Genomic DNA, 16,340 nt, shown 5'->3' with positions numbered 1-16,340 from the left:
TTTCAAAGGCTGTCGAGGTTGAATTGCCTTAGAGTTGATAGAGTTGACTTGGTTTCTATAGTTTACAGTTTATATAAAGTGGAATCTTGGCTATTTTTAAAGATTGCATGAGAATTTTTTATTGATACGAGGTGAATGTTTACTTTATTTTACTGGATATGTGAACTATTTTTAATGTATAAAAATGCAGCAAAATGAAACTAACTTGATTTGAATATAAGAAAATCGGCCAAGTTCCGTAGACTTCTAGTAGACGGGATAAAAGGAACTGGAGCAACGGCTTGTCACTCGTGATAAAATGCGATGCGCGCGTGATGCTCCAACAAAATTGAAGGACGATTTCTTCCGCGCAGTACTATTCCCTCGAACATTTTTCAGAAAGAGTCTTACGAAAGAACCAATAAAAATAAGAAAAAGGAAAAACAAAGAAAGAAAAACATATTCAAAAACGAGGCGTACGAGCATCACACCCACGTCAACGTATTTACTCGCGAGCACTGTGAAATAAGACTGGACACAAGAGGGCGTACACAAGATGTAGCATTTAATGCTCACGTTTCAAAAAAACACTATACAATGGACACTCTCTAACATAGACCACCTTTGACATCGTCCTTCCTTTCATCGTCATCACGTTGCGATCCGTGAGTGTTTTGAACACAATCGATCCGGGCCAATTCACGCGATTGATCGACTCTGTTCCCTCTATGCCAGAGACGCCGTCACGCGTCTCTACGCAAGCCGGGGACGCGTGTACGCGCGTGTCCAGACACATTTTCTTGTTAACGGATGGACGCGTGTGTGCACGTAATCCCACGTATATGTTAATACTAATATTTTACATCGACAGGTATCAGTTTCCGTTTCACTGTGTTTTGTTCTGTTTCTACGCGTTTCCTTTAGTTCCGTTTCACACGCGTCTCTCTCTCTCTCTCTCTCTCTCTTTCGCTCTGAGTTGCTCGAGAGAGAGGTGAGAATATACGTAGATCGACGCGAGGGATCAACGAACATCCTCGCCCCGGGGATTCTCGAGGGGTCGAAGGAGGAACCACCTCCCGCACAACCACACGCGTATCGTAATTTCCGCGTCGTCGCGCTATCACAATCGTGCTGAAACAACGATCGAAGAAGCGGTGTTTTTTCCCGATTTCACAAATACAGAACACAGTTCGATTCGATTAAGTTTTCTTTTTTTCCATTTTTTTTTTTTTTATTTGTTCAATTTATTTACCGTTCCTCTTATTTTTGCATTTTTTAATCTTTTTTACTTAAGAGTGTCAATAGGTCGTCAATACGCAAACAGTTGAAAAAATCTGATTCCATACCGATATAATAAATTTTTAGCTTACTATACACATCATCGTCACCATCAGCATAATCATAATCATCATCATATATCATCATCAGTATCATCATTGTTGTGAATAGCATCATCATCAGCATTATTTCGTAATCATTTTATCGCCTGATGATCATAATGACGATTAGTGACGATCTTCAGGTGGCCGACAAACCCCGCCCAACACTCGTTATCGCTGTCGTCATTATGATCATCGCCGCCAACGCCGGCGACGCGTTGCTAATATCGTCGTTCTTTCGTAATTACACGATAATTATACATTACTCTTCCTTCTTCTCCCTTTTTTACATTTTCGCGCCATCTCTTCCTTGTCCATCACTTCTTCCTAGTCGCTTCATTCCATTCGCTCGTTCATTCACGTGTTACTTTCATACACAGCATTTATTTCTTCTTCGATCGCACCGTTGTCTCGCTACCACTCGATTTCTTTCAGACTCTTTCTCTCTCATTCTCACTCGCGTTCTCTCGTTGCCCTATAGCCGCTGTTGTCGTCGCTCATAAAATCTTTGTTTTAAGTTTCTTTACCTTCTAACATGATTATTACTTAGATACCTTACTGTTACTTCGTATACATTTTTAAGGCGATGATTCATTCAATTGGGTGAACTTATTTAGAAAACGAACAGCCAATAAACGTCGTCCGTTCGCCGCCGTCTTCACATTCCTTTCATAAGTGCTACAACATTATGTTTTCTTTTCTTTCATTCTTTCATTTCCCTTTTTACACGCCTATACATCTCGCACCCCTTGTATAGGCTCTTTTCGTTAATCGTTCATGCGATCCTACTTTTATTTTCTATATTTTTGTTTATTCCTCTTTCCCTCTCCCCCCTTTACTCTTTTCTTCGCCGCGTAACGCGTCGCCGGGCATTTCCACGAAAATATTGATCGCGTTCTCCGACCTCGGGGGTGGTGTGTCAGCGAGCGGGGTAAAAAGACGGAGTCGTGTTCGTACGCGAGTCTACCATGGACGTTGCACTTTCGCAGGCTGCTACGGAAATGCGCCGACGAGCGTTTCACCGGCGTTTGTTCCATCGGGATTTTCATCGGACATCGATCTTCTTCATGAAAAAATAATTTAATCGTCGTTGTCGTAGTCCCTAGTCGCTGGTAAATCGGGACATTTACCGTGTATCAATCTACTCGAGAAATTCATCACAGATGGAAACGACGGCCCAATGTTGCTAATTTACATTCTCGTTTTATAATTTCATCTGTTTGGAAATTTTGTTTCATTTTGTTTGGTAAAACGATTTTGATAAGGCTCTAGCTAAAGATTCCCATTGAAATTTCTCGTATGCGCGACGACGAATCGGCGCGGAATCGAAAACGATCGACGGAGCGGTCATTAACAAAATTAAACAATATATCATTCAACAAATAGAATTCATAAAACCGGTTCACTCCGTAGGCGATCGTGCTCGATCACGCATCATTTCGTCGACCATCATCCGCGTTCGTCTCCATGATTGTCTCGTATTTGATAATCGATTATGTATTATACGATTGTTCACCGGACGTCGCGAAATCGTCCCCTCTAGCATCGACAAGATCCAATTCGGATATAAACGAAAATATTCCACGTATACGGGAACTACGCTGCTTATTCAGTAAAATGGTATAAAGTCTCGGTCCCGTGTCGTAAAAAGCTCTTACTAAAAACATTGGAAGAATTCGCATCAAAATGTTAAAAAACACATCGTAGCCGCGGGATGATTTCGAACGCGCGAGATTTTACTATTTTCGCGTTTTCTCGTATACGATGTATCCAGGTAACCAGGTCGTCGAGAAATTTCAACCGGGAAAACGTGGTGCTAACGCATTTTCATGTTTCTGCCTTTCTTTTTTCAGTTTTTTATACATTTCTTTTTTAGTTTTCGTATTTTTCGTTTCAAGTGACAGATTCGAATTGTCGAAATTTGGAAAAAAATTCGCGGATGAAGGATCGCACGATCGATTGTCGCATTCGTGAAGAGGAGCTACGCACGCGTGCTCGCGCTCACCGATCGGAAAATCGGTCGCGATGGATCTCGACGAGTGTCGAGAATTTCACCAATTAACCAGGACCTATAACTGACTTCTCTCGCACCTGAGTCTTTCGGTATACGTAGGTTATCATTTTTTTTTTTCTTTCAGTATACTAATACGCCGCTCGACCGTGGCTAGAAAAAAATCGAGCGTCGTTTCGCGTTATCGTTCCGTAGAAGATTGATTTTTCTCGCGAATACAATTTGAAAGATCGTATTTTGAGATCAAACAGGGGTAACGAGAAACGACAGCATCGATTTTCTCGTGAATGTCACGACTCGCGGCAAGAGCAGTGTGTTTACATTAAAATTTTTATACAAGAATTGCGTGTATGCGGGCGTATTGAAAATATCGATAAAATTTGTCTCGTATGCTCTGCGTTTCTTTCGTTCGTTCGCATTTTCTTTTTCCCAAGCCTCTCTCACAGTATCCCTTCTCTTTACCTGCGTTCCGTTTCTTCTGTTATCTGTCGCTAATCGAGTAATTCACTCGATTATCGGCAGGTACCTAGGACAAACTATTTCGAACTTCACGCTATTCATTCTTCCACGCGTTGATTTATAATCGACGTTTAATTTAATTAAATTTTTAACTCTTTCTCTCTAATTCATGTTCTCTCTCCTTTATCCTTACATCACAAAAATTCGCTTCGCTTGTATATACTCTCTGCGCATGTCGCTTCTTTCTTTCCCTCTTTCTTCGATTCTTTTCTACGTTTCTTGTCTACCGGATAGAATTAAACGTTGAATCAATGTTTGGAAAATTATTCGTAACGAAATAAAAATTGTTCACTAAAGAAATTTTCAGCATCGTAATTGCGTCAATTAGTTTGTTAAAAAAATTGTATGAACGACGGGGTAAGTAATTTCTAAAAGGAAAACGGTACGGGAAGGACGAGAAAAGTGTCGAGAAAAGTGTCGAGATTGAAGTGGCCCATCTTATAGTTGCGATTTTATTCGACGATCTGTTTCGAGACAGTTCCAAGGCTCGTTCCATCCAATATACACAGCGATTACATTCACGAGCTGCATTCGTTTCGAGAATCTAATGGCATTTCGATAGATCTTGAATACCGATTAACAGTTTCGTAGAAAGATCGCCGATGCGTCGGACGAAATTTGATCTCGTTTCCAAACTTATTCCTGGAAAGGGAAAAAATTTCAACGAAGATACAGCCAATCTTGGATCGTTGGCAATACTCGAAATTTCATTGATTTTTAATGTTTCTCTTTGCCCGAGGCACAATGCGGTGTCGTTAGATTACTCGAGAATTTCACTGCGGTATCGTAGGAAGTCTTCCTAGAAACTTTTCCACTGATACAGAAATTAAATCGATGGGCGGGTTTTCTCCTCTTTGAAACCAAACTAGAAGGATTACGTCTTATAGGGCCAATTCGTTCTGTTTCGAGACACAGGTGAATAAAAAAGGGCATGACATTCGTCTCGATTATCTTTAATAGTGCTGAATGAAATAAATAGTATCTTCTTTAAGCTCTTGATATTTATTTCACATATATATATATATATATGATATGATATGATATATATATGCATATATAAATATATATACATATATATATATATATCTATATATATATACGTGTGTGTGTGTGTGTGTGTGTGTGTGCTTGCTTGTTTGCGTGCGTGTGTGTGTCCAAAAAGTGACTAATTGGAGAAAGGAAGGATTACAAACCAAGAAAAGACGAGAACGAAAGAAACCAACCAATGTGTTCCAATACGATACTCCTCGTTGTCGCACGTGTTTCCCGATTCAACCTCCACTGTTCGCCAAGGATCTCACTGGTCCACAGATTTTCCGTTTATTACCGAGCCCTTTCACCTCCCCGCGGCGCTGCTAGAGGAAAAGAAAACGACAGGAAAAGAAAGGAGCGGAAAGACGAGAGCGAGAGAAATCTGCGCGGTCGCGGACATCTCTCGTAAAGCCTTGCCAATCTTGAGTTTTCCTTTGCCCTCCTCCCTTCCCACGCTCGCCGCAGTTCAATTAACTATTTATATATATACACAATATATTATATTAATTAAACTTGTAGGTCGTATGTAATTCGCCTGTTTTTAGATTCTCGCGAGTTCCTTTTCTTTCGTAATTATCCTTACGGTGCGGGGAGACGGGGCTTGGGTAATAACGCTCAATTTATGCACGCCTGTGTCTATGTGTTTTCCTCTGTATCGTTGTATATGTTATATGTGTGTGTGTGTGTGTTTACTCGTGTGTATCGTTTTCTATACGTGTGGAGTCGGACAGGTCAGGGAGGAGAGATCTGACTGTGTCATCGAGTAGAATGATGAAGAACCGTCTGATCCTCTCGCAGGTATCTATATTTTTGTGTATATATGTGTATATGTATATACATAAATATATTTATTTATATTTATATATATACCTTTTTCCATATATATAAATATACATATTCCCTCACCAACTGTCGCTTGCGTATACTATTCTCCTTTCTCGCGTTCACATATTTTCGCGCACCATCCTCATGTCTGTTTCGGTGTACTTTATCCGCTTTTGCCACCCGTTTCTTTGCTTTTTTTAACCTATTATTCTTGTTTCCCGCTTCTTTTCTTTTTTTATTCTTTCGATGCGTCTCCTCGGTCCAGTATGCACATCGAACACGGCACAACACACACGAGAATAATTATCGTTCCAAAGTCCAATTAAAACGCTTGCTTGTATATATATATTACAATCGGGGGAGGCGGGGGGCGCACATGTTACTTCAGTGTGTGTGTCTGTTATGTATATATTTATATTATATGATAACTCCTTCCTTTAATTAGTAAATTCATTTATAATTAATAACTGTACAAATTTCAATGTCACCTATATATATATGCAAGTGAATGTGATCGACGCTCGAGTCCGGCACACGCGTCGATTTCATTCTTCTGTCCTAAAAGTTTCTCTTTTGTTCTGCTGCGTCCTTTTGTTTCGTTCGTTTATGTTTCTCTATTCTTAAATTTGTTCCATTCAGTTCCTCACGTTGCCTATATTCTTTACCCTCGCACCCTTCTTCATTATCGGATTCGCATTTACGTTTTGATCGCGCGTACATGCGTATATTAAACATTCGAACCGACTATTTCTCAATTTTCCCCGCACTTATCTTCCTCTCTTTTCATTTTCTAGTAGGCTTCCGAAACGCCACCCACCACGTATCTAAAATTCTTTTCCCTATATATATTTATTTATACACCCATATATATCTATACACATGGAAGCGCATCTGCGCGCGCGCGTTTGTGTGTATATATATATACATATATATATACCGCTCGATCATATTGAATTCCATTCTCCGTAGTTTCTCCTTGTATCGTGCCTTCAGAACTCCCGAATTTTCCGTTTCGTCGCCTTTCTCCGCACGTGGATATCTATCTATTAATTAAATCGGATCTGAGTTCGCGAGCACCGAGTTTGCCTTAATTCTCCAACCCCCTCTACCACTTTCGTTACTTGTATTTTTCTACCTTTTTATTTATCCCGCTTTTCTTACCACTCATTCTTAATGTACACATGCCCGCTAGAAATTGCCTATATCACTCTGTTCGAGGTTACTTCATTCGTAGCCCCCAATGTCCTCTCTATATAATTGTTAATTAATAATAGCTCGATCGCGACCGTATTAAAATTTAACATTTAAATTCTTCGATCACTACAATATTACACCGCGACATTTGTACACAGAACAATCACATGAATTTCCATCGTATTACGCGGCTCCTCGTACTCTCGTCCCTTCAAGCCGCGCGTCTCTCGCCATTTGTTTTCTTTTCTCTTTCTCTCCAGCCATCTTGCTTCCGGTTCCACGCGTACCACACGCCCCGTGTCGGCCCTTCTCCGCGAACGGAGCCTTTCTCTGCTTTGGCGAACGAATCCGCTGTCCTTTGACTCTCTTTCTTTCTTTCTCCTGTTCTTCACGAGTTTCTTTTGCCCCGCCTCGATACTCGATTTCCGAGCCACAACCGGACCGACGGCTGTTTTTCCGCTGCCACCGTCCGCTGGCTCGAGCAGCCGGCACCACGAGCCTCGACGTGCGACGCTGCCGAGAAATATCTCTCCGCTTCCGCGTCGATCACGCCCCGGAGGCGACGAATCGCTCCTCGTTGCCCCCGTGCACCTTGCTCTAAACGCCAACCGGAGCACGCTGCGCTTTCGTCACGCTGCTACGTTTCCCGTTCCGCAAGAATCGTCATTCCATCGCCTACCTTCATTTGCGACTACTGCTGCAATATGACAAATTATACTCTATTAATAAAACCGTTCGTTTTCTACTTGCCCCGAGGACGATGGAAAAAAGTGTTCTTCCCCGCTTTGTATATGCAATTTTCGAAGATTCAGGGATTGTTTGACTATTGACTTGATTGTTATATCCGGAAGTTTTCAAGACTGACTGAACGGTAATTTGAAATAGTACGAGAATCTATGATTTGTACAAGTCTTCTGGTCGGACTTGGCGGAAAAGAGACGATAAGGCCGTGAAATTTGTTAGGAGGTAGAATCGATGTGCTTCCAGGGGTGAAGTACTTTCAGGTTGGTGAGAGACATGAGAGTCTAGTTTCAATTGTACGCTATGTTTATATCTTTTAAAAATAAGAACGCGTATTTTTAATGTAGTCGTAAATTACTTTTTGTCAATAAATGTTCTCACAAGCCCTTGAAAAATGGGACAATTTTTATTGGAATTATTATCGAACGAGAGATATCGTGAACTTTAATAGCATTCAATCTTGATGAAATATTGGAAGTAGTACAGTTTCAATGAAATACTTTTCCCGTTCCAAGTTTTCAAGAATTTCTTTACAATCAGTCTGTTTCTATATAGCCACTTAATACTTTAATTTCTGCAATCAGGAACTTTCAGAGTCACGAAATCAAAAAATGATATCGAACGCAATAACAAAAGCAGTCACATAATATAAAAAGACAAGCAAAGTCCAAGAAATTGAAAATCCTTTCACGAGTTAAGACATCCATTCACGACCTCGCAATATCATTTCCACCAGTAATATCAAGAAATACTTACAATTTCCCAATGATAAGAATGATGTTTCATGTATTTCATCAAATTCAACCCTTTATCCGAGTTTTCATTAACGTTTACCAATTTAACCATCCGTTCGATCTTCGTTTCCGACTATCAATCTTTCCATCGTCATCGAGCTCGTCACCGACTCGATTATCAAATCAACGATGGCCGCCGGTGTCGTGTTCGACGTCGCACGTACAACACGGAACCGGCCGAACTACTTTCCCACGTACCTTTATAAGTGATGTCCATAGTACTCTGGCGGGTAATGGTACTGATTGTGGAAGGTGGGATCACCGGGCGGCCGGTGCATCATGCTCGCCGCCTGTCCGTCCATCATGTAACCCATCGTCGCGTCCGGACTGTACGCCCCGCTCGGACCTGCGGACAATGGCGGAAACACTACACGTTACTACGGTTAGATCACTGTCCTGTAATTGGCGAGGGGATATTGGAAAAGCTTGTTGGATCCCTTGAAACCGTCATTCGCTTGCCGTTTTCTTCCCTGCGGTAAATCCAATGACGTTTTCGTGAATTTAAAAATACGATCCAACGAGCTGTGTATCGTTCTCAGTCAATGTCACGTGCTTACGCTTCTGTTTCTTTCTTTCTTTTTTTTCTTTTTTTAATTTTGGGGATAATAGGGGAATAGCAGTTGATGCGATATATTAGATATTGAAGGGAAGAATCAAAGATACTAGAATCTTTTATTCTATTCTAATCTCTCATTCATTAGAGTAGTTTTATGTACGCTTCTTCTAAATGATTAATTCTAAACCTCGATAACTACTCCGAATCACTAGACGTCTTGCCATAAATTATCGTATGCTGCAAGTTTTCCACGCAACAAAATCTTTATTTGAGAGCGATAATCTACATTTAAACTGCTATATTCACGATTATTCACAGTATACAGAAGGTCCACGGCAAGGTTCACTCAAACTTAATTAACTCCCCATTTTTATTTAAAGAACTACGATAATTTGTTTAAGAACTGAAACGGTAATGAATATTCGTGACATCGACTACATCGACGCGTTCATGTCACCTGAGAAAATTCATCATCTCTGTTCGAAAGATAGGGAATATCCAAAGTAGTGGATTCTCCTCGAGAATATCAATATATTTATCTATCTAAAACAAGATCCATCCCCCACGCAACCTTAATACCGGGAAAGAGGTACGGACCGGAAACGCACGCGACGCCAGCAATTCACTCAGGACTCGACATCGGGGGATTCAATCTTCGTCTTCGTATATCGAAACGGTCGACGCGACGACAGCACCTCTCTCTTTTCGTAAGCGGTAATGGAGCAGGAATCCACGGGAGGCTCCCCTAGTTTTAATGTCGGTATCTTAATGTATATTGCCGCGATAAATCAAGGCCACTGATTGCGTCCTACCCTCGGGCACCAATACGCGGTGAGACGAAGAGCAAATGGGACGATGGGAAGAAAGAGAGCGGTGGCAGCGTCATCTCGAAATCTCGTACCGGAGGCCGGCCATTGTCGAACACTCTTCTAAGCCTTTCTTATGCCAAATCTGGTCGAGCTATCTCCCAGGGAACGATATTGCTCGTGTATGGTCGTTTATTGCCTGTCGAATACGAGCTCGTTTTGCGAGATCCTTTGTGCGGGTCAGGCTGTTGCGTTAAGTCTAGTTTTCTTGGCAAAATACTACAGCGAATGCGAGTAATTGTTCCACGTGTTGATAAATAGCGATGATATATGTATATATATATAGAGGAGGTGTGTTGGGTGCTGGAGATTGCGATAATCTGGATGGATAGCTGTATGCGAAAGTAATTTCGAATAACTCGTGATTTATCTCAAGGGGAATTATTTCATCTTCGCTGACGGGTATTGTAATTTGAAAGTTCGGTATTTAGAACGATAAAATTAACAGATTTTGCAACGCGCCATGTTTATTGCGTGTACGGAGCGTTCTTTGAGATACTTTGATTTTTCTTTAGGTCAGATTCGCTTAATTACAGTGGCATGGATAGTTATTCCCTTTCGAAGAATAAAACGTAACGTACACTCAATCTGTAGCTTCAATTTTTCAATAAGATTCACTAGATAATAATTATGTCTAATTTTTCAGCATTTTTGCATTTTATACGGTACAGTAGCTAATAACAAATGTCCGCTTAAGTAGATACTGAAAAAATTGTAAGAAAAGAGGCTAATATCCTTAAACGCAATCGCAAGATTTTTATCGAAAATTCTCTTACAATAACGAAAATAATTTCCATACAAATTTCGCAACTGATAATTAATCAAATAAGTGCGATATTTATCTCTATATTATTCAAGGAACAGACAATTCTAGGACGTGACGCGCTGCAAACAGACTCCTCGCGATTTGCTTCGCGGCCGTACCGTAAATCACAATTATCGCGAGTGTTTCTTTGCCTCGCCGCTCTCTATCCATCCCACGACTTTTCCGTTTTGCCGGACGCGTGTTTTTCTGCCGCGAATTCCATACTCCGCGAGATTCTTTCGCTCTACCCCACGGAGGAACTCAAAGAATTGCAAATTGACGAGGGAGCACCGACGATGGCACGCAAATAATTTCATCGTAACCTCAATTCCCTCTTCGTTTCTTTATTGAAATAAAGAACCCAAAGGGATGAACCAGCATACCATTTCCTTGTTGCTGCTAAGTGCGACGAAGATGTTGAAGAAGCAATTTATTACATTAAAATAAGTTTGTCATTTACTATATTGAAATAAATTTGTTCACTTCTTGATAATATATGCATTTCAAGAAATATTATGAAAATATGTTAGTTATACTAAATCAAAGTAGTGAAAAGGTTTAGACAGATGGTCAGAATTTTAAGTAACTAGTAGAATGCAATTTAATTTGCTTGAGATAGATGACTTGTAGGATCACCCACTGAGCACTTACTGACACTCCTTCATTTAATTTGAAATTGTTTTGAAATATAGAAAACCCTCTTCTATAACGAATCCGTAAAGCGTCATACATCATCTGCTTTCGTGCATATATATTTGAAAAGATAAAAAGTAGGAATAATACTTAATATATTGCACAAATAAATGTAATATATAAGCTCTAGCCATCCTCTTTCAAAAACATCCTTCATTACTCAATTAATTTTAATTTAATTCCCTAGATTGAATAGAAATTAGGTACAGTATTCTGAACCAATTTATATCCTTCCTCAAAAGATTCCAGCACAAATAACAAAATCATGGTGTCCGATAGATCCTATAGAACATATTCAAGCAACTTCACAGTAACATCAACCAAACACATTCCCAGTAAACGCACACCCTTTCCACCTCTTCTTCATCTTGGATCGACGCGAACGTAACTTTCGATTCGCGACTGATTTCGCGAGGAATAATCGAGAGAAGGGACTCTGTGAGTGCGCTTAACGATGCAATTTGCACACGGGGAAAAAGACAAGAAGCTGACGCGCACAGTGGCGTATTCCTCGAGTACGCGATTTCTTCGAACGCCTCCCGCGCGGCCAATTCCTTAATTTCCCATACTGTGGCCGGTCCTGGACGTCCTGGGACGCCCCGCTGCGTTATAGCGCGGTTTAATCACACTACAAGCGTGCGTCCCTCGTTAGTGGAATATCGTGGCGGCTATAACGCGAGATTACATTCCATGACAGCCTTCGTGGGCAACGCGAAGACGCTCAAAGGAATCGTTCTCGGGCCCTCTTGTTTCATCGAACTCCTGATAATCGTTCCATGCACCCGTGATTGGTGGAAAACGGCTCTTACCGATCCTTTTCGCCGCGGGATCGCACACGGGGAAACGAATCGAACGTTTGTTCGCTCGTCTCCTGTCGGATGCTGCAATCTCAGCTTGTAATTCTCGTTTTTCTCCTCGTTGTTCGAGCAGGATGAGGCGTAAGAGGCTGTAAAACGATCGGTATGCTCGTATGACTTGTCTCGGGTGGATGATTATGATCCAAGTTTTTGTTGAAAGTTGCAGTCTTGTAATGGTAAGTCGATAAGGAGTTCATACGAGAACGTGATTTTAAATTTGCGATGATTCAGAATGATATTGAAATAGGGATCTGTTACTTCGAAATAGAGTCATTGTAATAGCGTAAAAACCATAAACGATTGCGATAGGAACCACTTTCATAGACTAACCGTGATATTGAAATATTTGTACGAAATCAAGGAAACTCTCTCGATAGTGTAAATAACAATGTTACTGATTCAAAGTCCCACTGATACATTATAAAAGATGGAAAGGAATACAGTGATCATATAATGGTAAAGTCAGAGGAATTTCAATATAAGTTATATACAAAAACAATCAGATGCAAAATGATACAAAGAAACGAACTAACACTATCGTATACTGAAACCATGAAATACAATTACGATATTCCACAGCGTCCAGCTCTATCCTAAATAACTTACATTCTCGGACACCCTGTATAACTCACTATTTTGGTGTATCGTAGCTCAAATGACGAAGCCTACAAAACCACGCTATCGACCATCATCGAATCAAGAACAAAAGGATCGATGGTATCTCCAGATCGTCAGGTTCCAGAGTATCTCGAACGCTTTCGTACCTTTCATCGTGCTTTAATACACGAAGACGAACTATCGGAGGATATGATCGCCGCCTTAATGGCACTTCTTACAACGCTTTTGAGTCTCGTGGAGATAGCACTTCACAGTCGTAGAGGGAGTTCGTTAACCGAGGACCCTTCATCACGAATGTGTATACCGCGTTACCTTTCCTCAAGCTTGAGACGTGCAAGCCTTCGAGGACCGATGGACCAATGACACGAGAGGATCACACTGGTAACGAGGAAAACTCGACGCAACGTAATAAAGCTCGCACTTAGCTCGAAGCGTGTTACTAACGCGCGTAAATCCGCGAAGTTTCTCGCCTAGGCATGCTTCGGACCCTCCTCGAAGGGGTTTAACACCGAAACTACGAGTGCAATACCGTGGTGGCCGGTCATTTATTTTAGAGACGCTCCTGGAGGAGGAGGTTAATTGCAGACGCGGCAACTTGCGAGAAAGTATGTCGAGGATGCGCCTGGGAGTAACTTTGGTGTGTCGTTTAAAGGGTCAAGACGATTCAGGCCAAGAATTTGAATCTTCGAATAGCGTTAGAATTATGTTTGTTCTGATTTTAGTGATAATTGTGAATATATATCCAAATAATAAGCAGAATACTTCAATAAATGAATAAAGACGTACATCGATCGTACCGGTAACATGTAATGTCATTGTCTATGTCATGATATTCATACAAGATTTTTTTATCGAACATATTCTACTTTTCAATGATTCGCACGAAACTGCTCCAATTTTCAATCGCACCGCAGTTCTATAAGAAAATGAGATTCCAAGAGGGAAGATTCTATTCTACATTTCCGATTTATTGTATTTTAGACAGAAATTCTACGCGCAGCCAGATTTCCACGCGACACTTTTTCTATATATTGTATGTTGTCCGGATCACTTGTTGAGATATTCACGCGATCTTCAGTCAGTATCATTTTTAATTCTATCAGATTGCTCACTTTAACATACACATTCGAGTACGTAATCACCGTTAATATAACAATAATCGACTGAATGAAATTATGTATATTCGGTACTATATTTTATTACAGATCTATGAAATTAAAGAGAGGCAGATTATTCAAAGCGAAGATCGCGCGAGGGAAGTGTCAATACTCCGTTTCCTTGACGTCTGGCGATTTATAGAATTGAATAATGACTGAATTAGCGACGATTACAAATTGGCCGGCCGCGTAATAAATAGCCAGCGAATTGATTAATAAGGACGCGTTAAACTGTGCATCGTTATAATCGATGATAAATTATGTGAGCCACTGCGGATGCAGAAACGACTGGCGAAATTTATGAGACGGTTCCCCAACCGTATGTATCGAGAGTCGATGAAATTCGATGAAATAAAAAAAAAAAAAAAAAAATTAGGATGGACTATCTCGAAACACGTTTACTCTATCGTTATCTACGAATGAACATCAATATCGTCAAAAGTTACAAGAAACAAGCTGTAATTAGTGGACATAAATTAGGCTGGAAGTAAAATTAGCAATGGTAAAATTCAAAATCTTATCATTACGTTGCGGATGTTTATGTGTTTATGGAATATATGAAGGTGCAAGATCGTAGAGAATGTATGCAAAGAATGTGGTGAATATATAATGTACAAAATTATACAAAATGTCCATAATGTAGTAGCTATTACGATATTTAAACGGAAAAATATATCTCTACCGAGCGTCTATTCGTCTTATATTTATGAATTTTATAATCATAAAAATGTATAAATTTTGCATAAACATCCAGTTTGCTCGTGATATACACATAAATGACAAAATAGTAAATGCCTTGTCACATAATTGCATCGTAGATGCAACGCTATCGCTATCCTCCTTATCGAAAATTTCTGATAATAGACAGAATACATTTGATATTTAAAATGCACAATCTATTTTTTTAGCCCTACCTAGAGGATATACACGACAAGAAACTCGTAAAAGTTTCATCGAACGTCTGATATTCTTCTTAGCGTAATTTTACAAAACCACACCTACACAATAATATTTCAAATACACAAAGTATCTAAAAGGCAAATTTTCATAGGAATTCCACGTCTCTAGTTATTTAGAAAAATGTGATAACGCACAACAACTACAATCTATTGCTCGGCCACGTAACACAACCAACTCGTAAAAGTTAGATCAAACAGCCGCATCACAAGCGCAGTGCGATAGATTTCCTCTCGCGCAAAGTTTCGTCCGCGATTACCTCTGATCAGCGTGCCGGAGCAAACCGCAAAACACGGAAAGACACCTTCGTGCAGCCACTAAAGCGTATCTATTATACCGGCGAAGATAATCCCCTCGGAAACGAGGTAAAACTTCGAAATCCGTTTTGCGGGAGCGTATAGAGGGAGAAAAGGGTTGGGGGTGCGCCTTCTCGGTGGCGCGTTCGCCCGCCAACACGGGAACAACATTAGTAACTTATGGTTGTGGCCCAGCGGCTGGATGGCTGCTTGCGTTTCAGACGTAGATCCGGAGCTACGGAACCGTGGTAAGAGGTCGAAGCCTAGAGAGACCGGCTGCAACCAAGACGAGCGTGGAATCCTTTTGCGGGAAGGGGTTAAGGGGTGGAAGGTGAACGAAACCGAGGCGAACCGAGCTTCTGAACTTAGTTACCCGGCGACACCGTGAGTTTCGGCTGGAGTTCCAGTTCGAAGATCCTGCCCGGTTTCCAGCCACGGAGAGGGCATAACCCGGGCGAGCGCGGCAGCTAGGAGTTTGCCAGGGGCTTTCACCGGCGGAACGCGGTGTGAAAACCGCGGAAGAAGGGCGACCACCGAGCCTGAGGAGAACCAGCCGAGAACCGTGATAAATATGAGCAGTCTAAGTAACAAGCATCAGTTCCCGGGGAGTTCACGCCGTGGCCGAGTCTAGTAACGAACTTCCGGCAAGATTTAAAGGAGCCGGCAAGTTCGACCCGCCCCCCGTGAGCTCCCACCGAAATTGACGACTTAATTAGCGACGGGAACCGACTGCGAGCCGAGCGAGTGCTATGGATCTGTTTTCTTGGAAAAGTTGAGATATGGTGCAGTAGTTGTCCATGTCTTACCGACATATTCTAACGTTCTATATGGTGGAAGATTGTCGTTAGAATTTCTTTTTTCTGCAAGAATATTGTAGTTAATCGCTGATGAATACGAACGTAGATTCGACGAAATTACGTTTGGTCAAACGACTTGACGCACTTGAAATTGAAGACGGAGTGTCTATGTCATATGTATTGTTTATCTAACCTGATCGACAAAAAATCATAGTTAACGAAGAACATTTAAATCTTTCTACTATATGAATGATCTACTTACAT

The 16,340-nt window shown here is 40.9% G+C and overlaps 1 protein-coding gene across 8 annotated transcripts in view; it reads right to left on the bottom strand.

The window, feature by feature from the left end:
• Positions 1-527: 527 nt before the first annotated feature.
• Positions 528-16,340, bottom strand: part of Hth (Meis homeobox homothorax) — a 507,314-nt gene continuing 491,501 nt past the window's right edge. For 5 of the 8 annotated variants that reach the window (XM_072013316.1, XM_072013318.1, XM_072013321.1 and 2 more), the window contains 2 exons: positions 8,673-8,841; positions 528-7,636 (listed from right to left, as the gene is read on the bottom strand). In XM_072013316.1, the coding sequence (XP_071869417.1) occupies positions 8,675-8,841 (167 nt within the window). In that variant the 3' untranslated portion in view covers positions 528-7,636; positions 8,673-8,674. The remainder of the gene's footprint in view (positions 7,637-8,672; positions 8,842-16,340) is intronic. The other 3 variants (XM_072013319.1, XM_072013324.1, XM_072013317.1) reach the window with 2 other exon arrangements.

Source organism: Bombus fervidus, chromosome 11 (assembly GCF_041682495.2).
Source record: "Bombus fervidus isolate BK054 chromosome 11, iyBomFerv1, whole genome shotgun sequence".
Taxonomy (NCBI): domain Eukaryota; kingdom Metazoa; phylum Arthropoda; class Insecta; order Hymenoptera; family Apidae; genus Bombus; species Bombus fervidus.
Note: the sequence above shows the minus strand (reverse complement) of the source record. Positions and strands in the feature narration are given on the sequence as shown.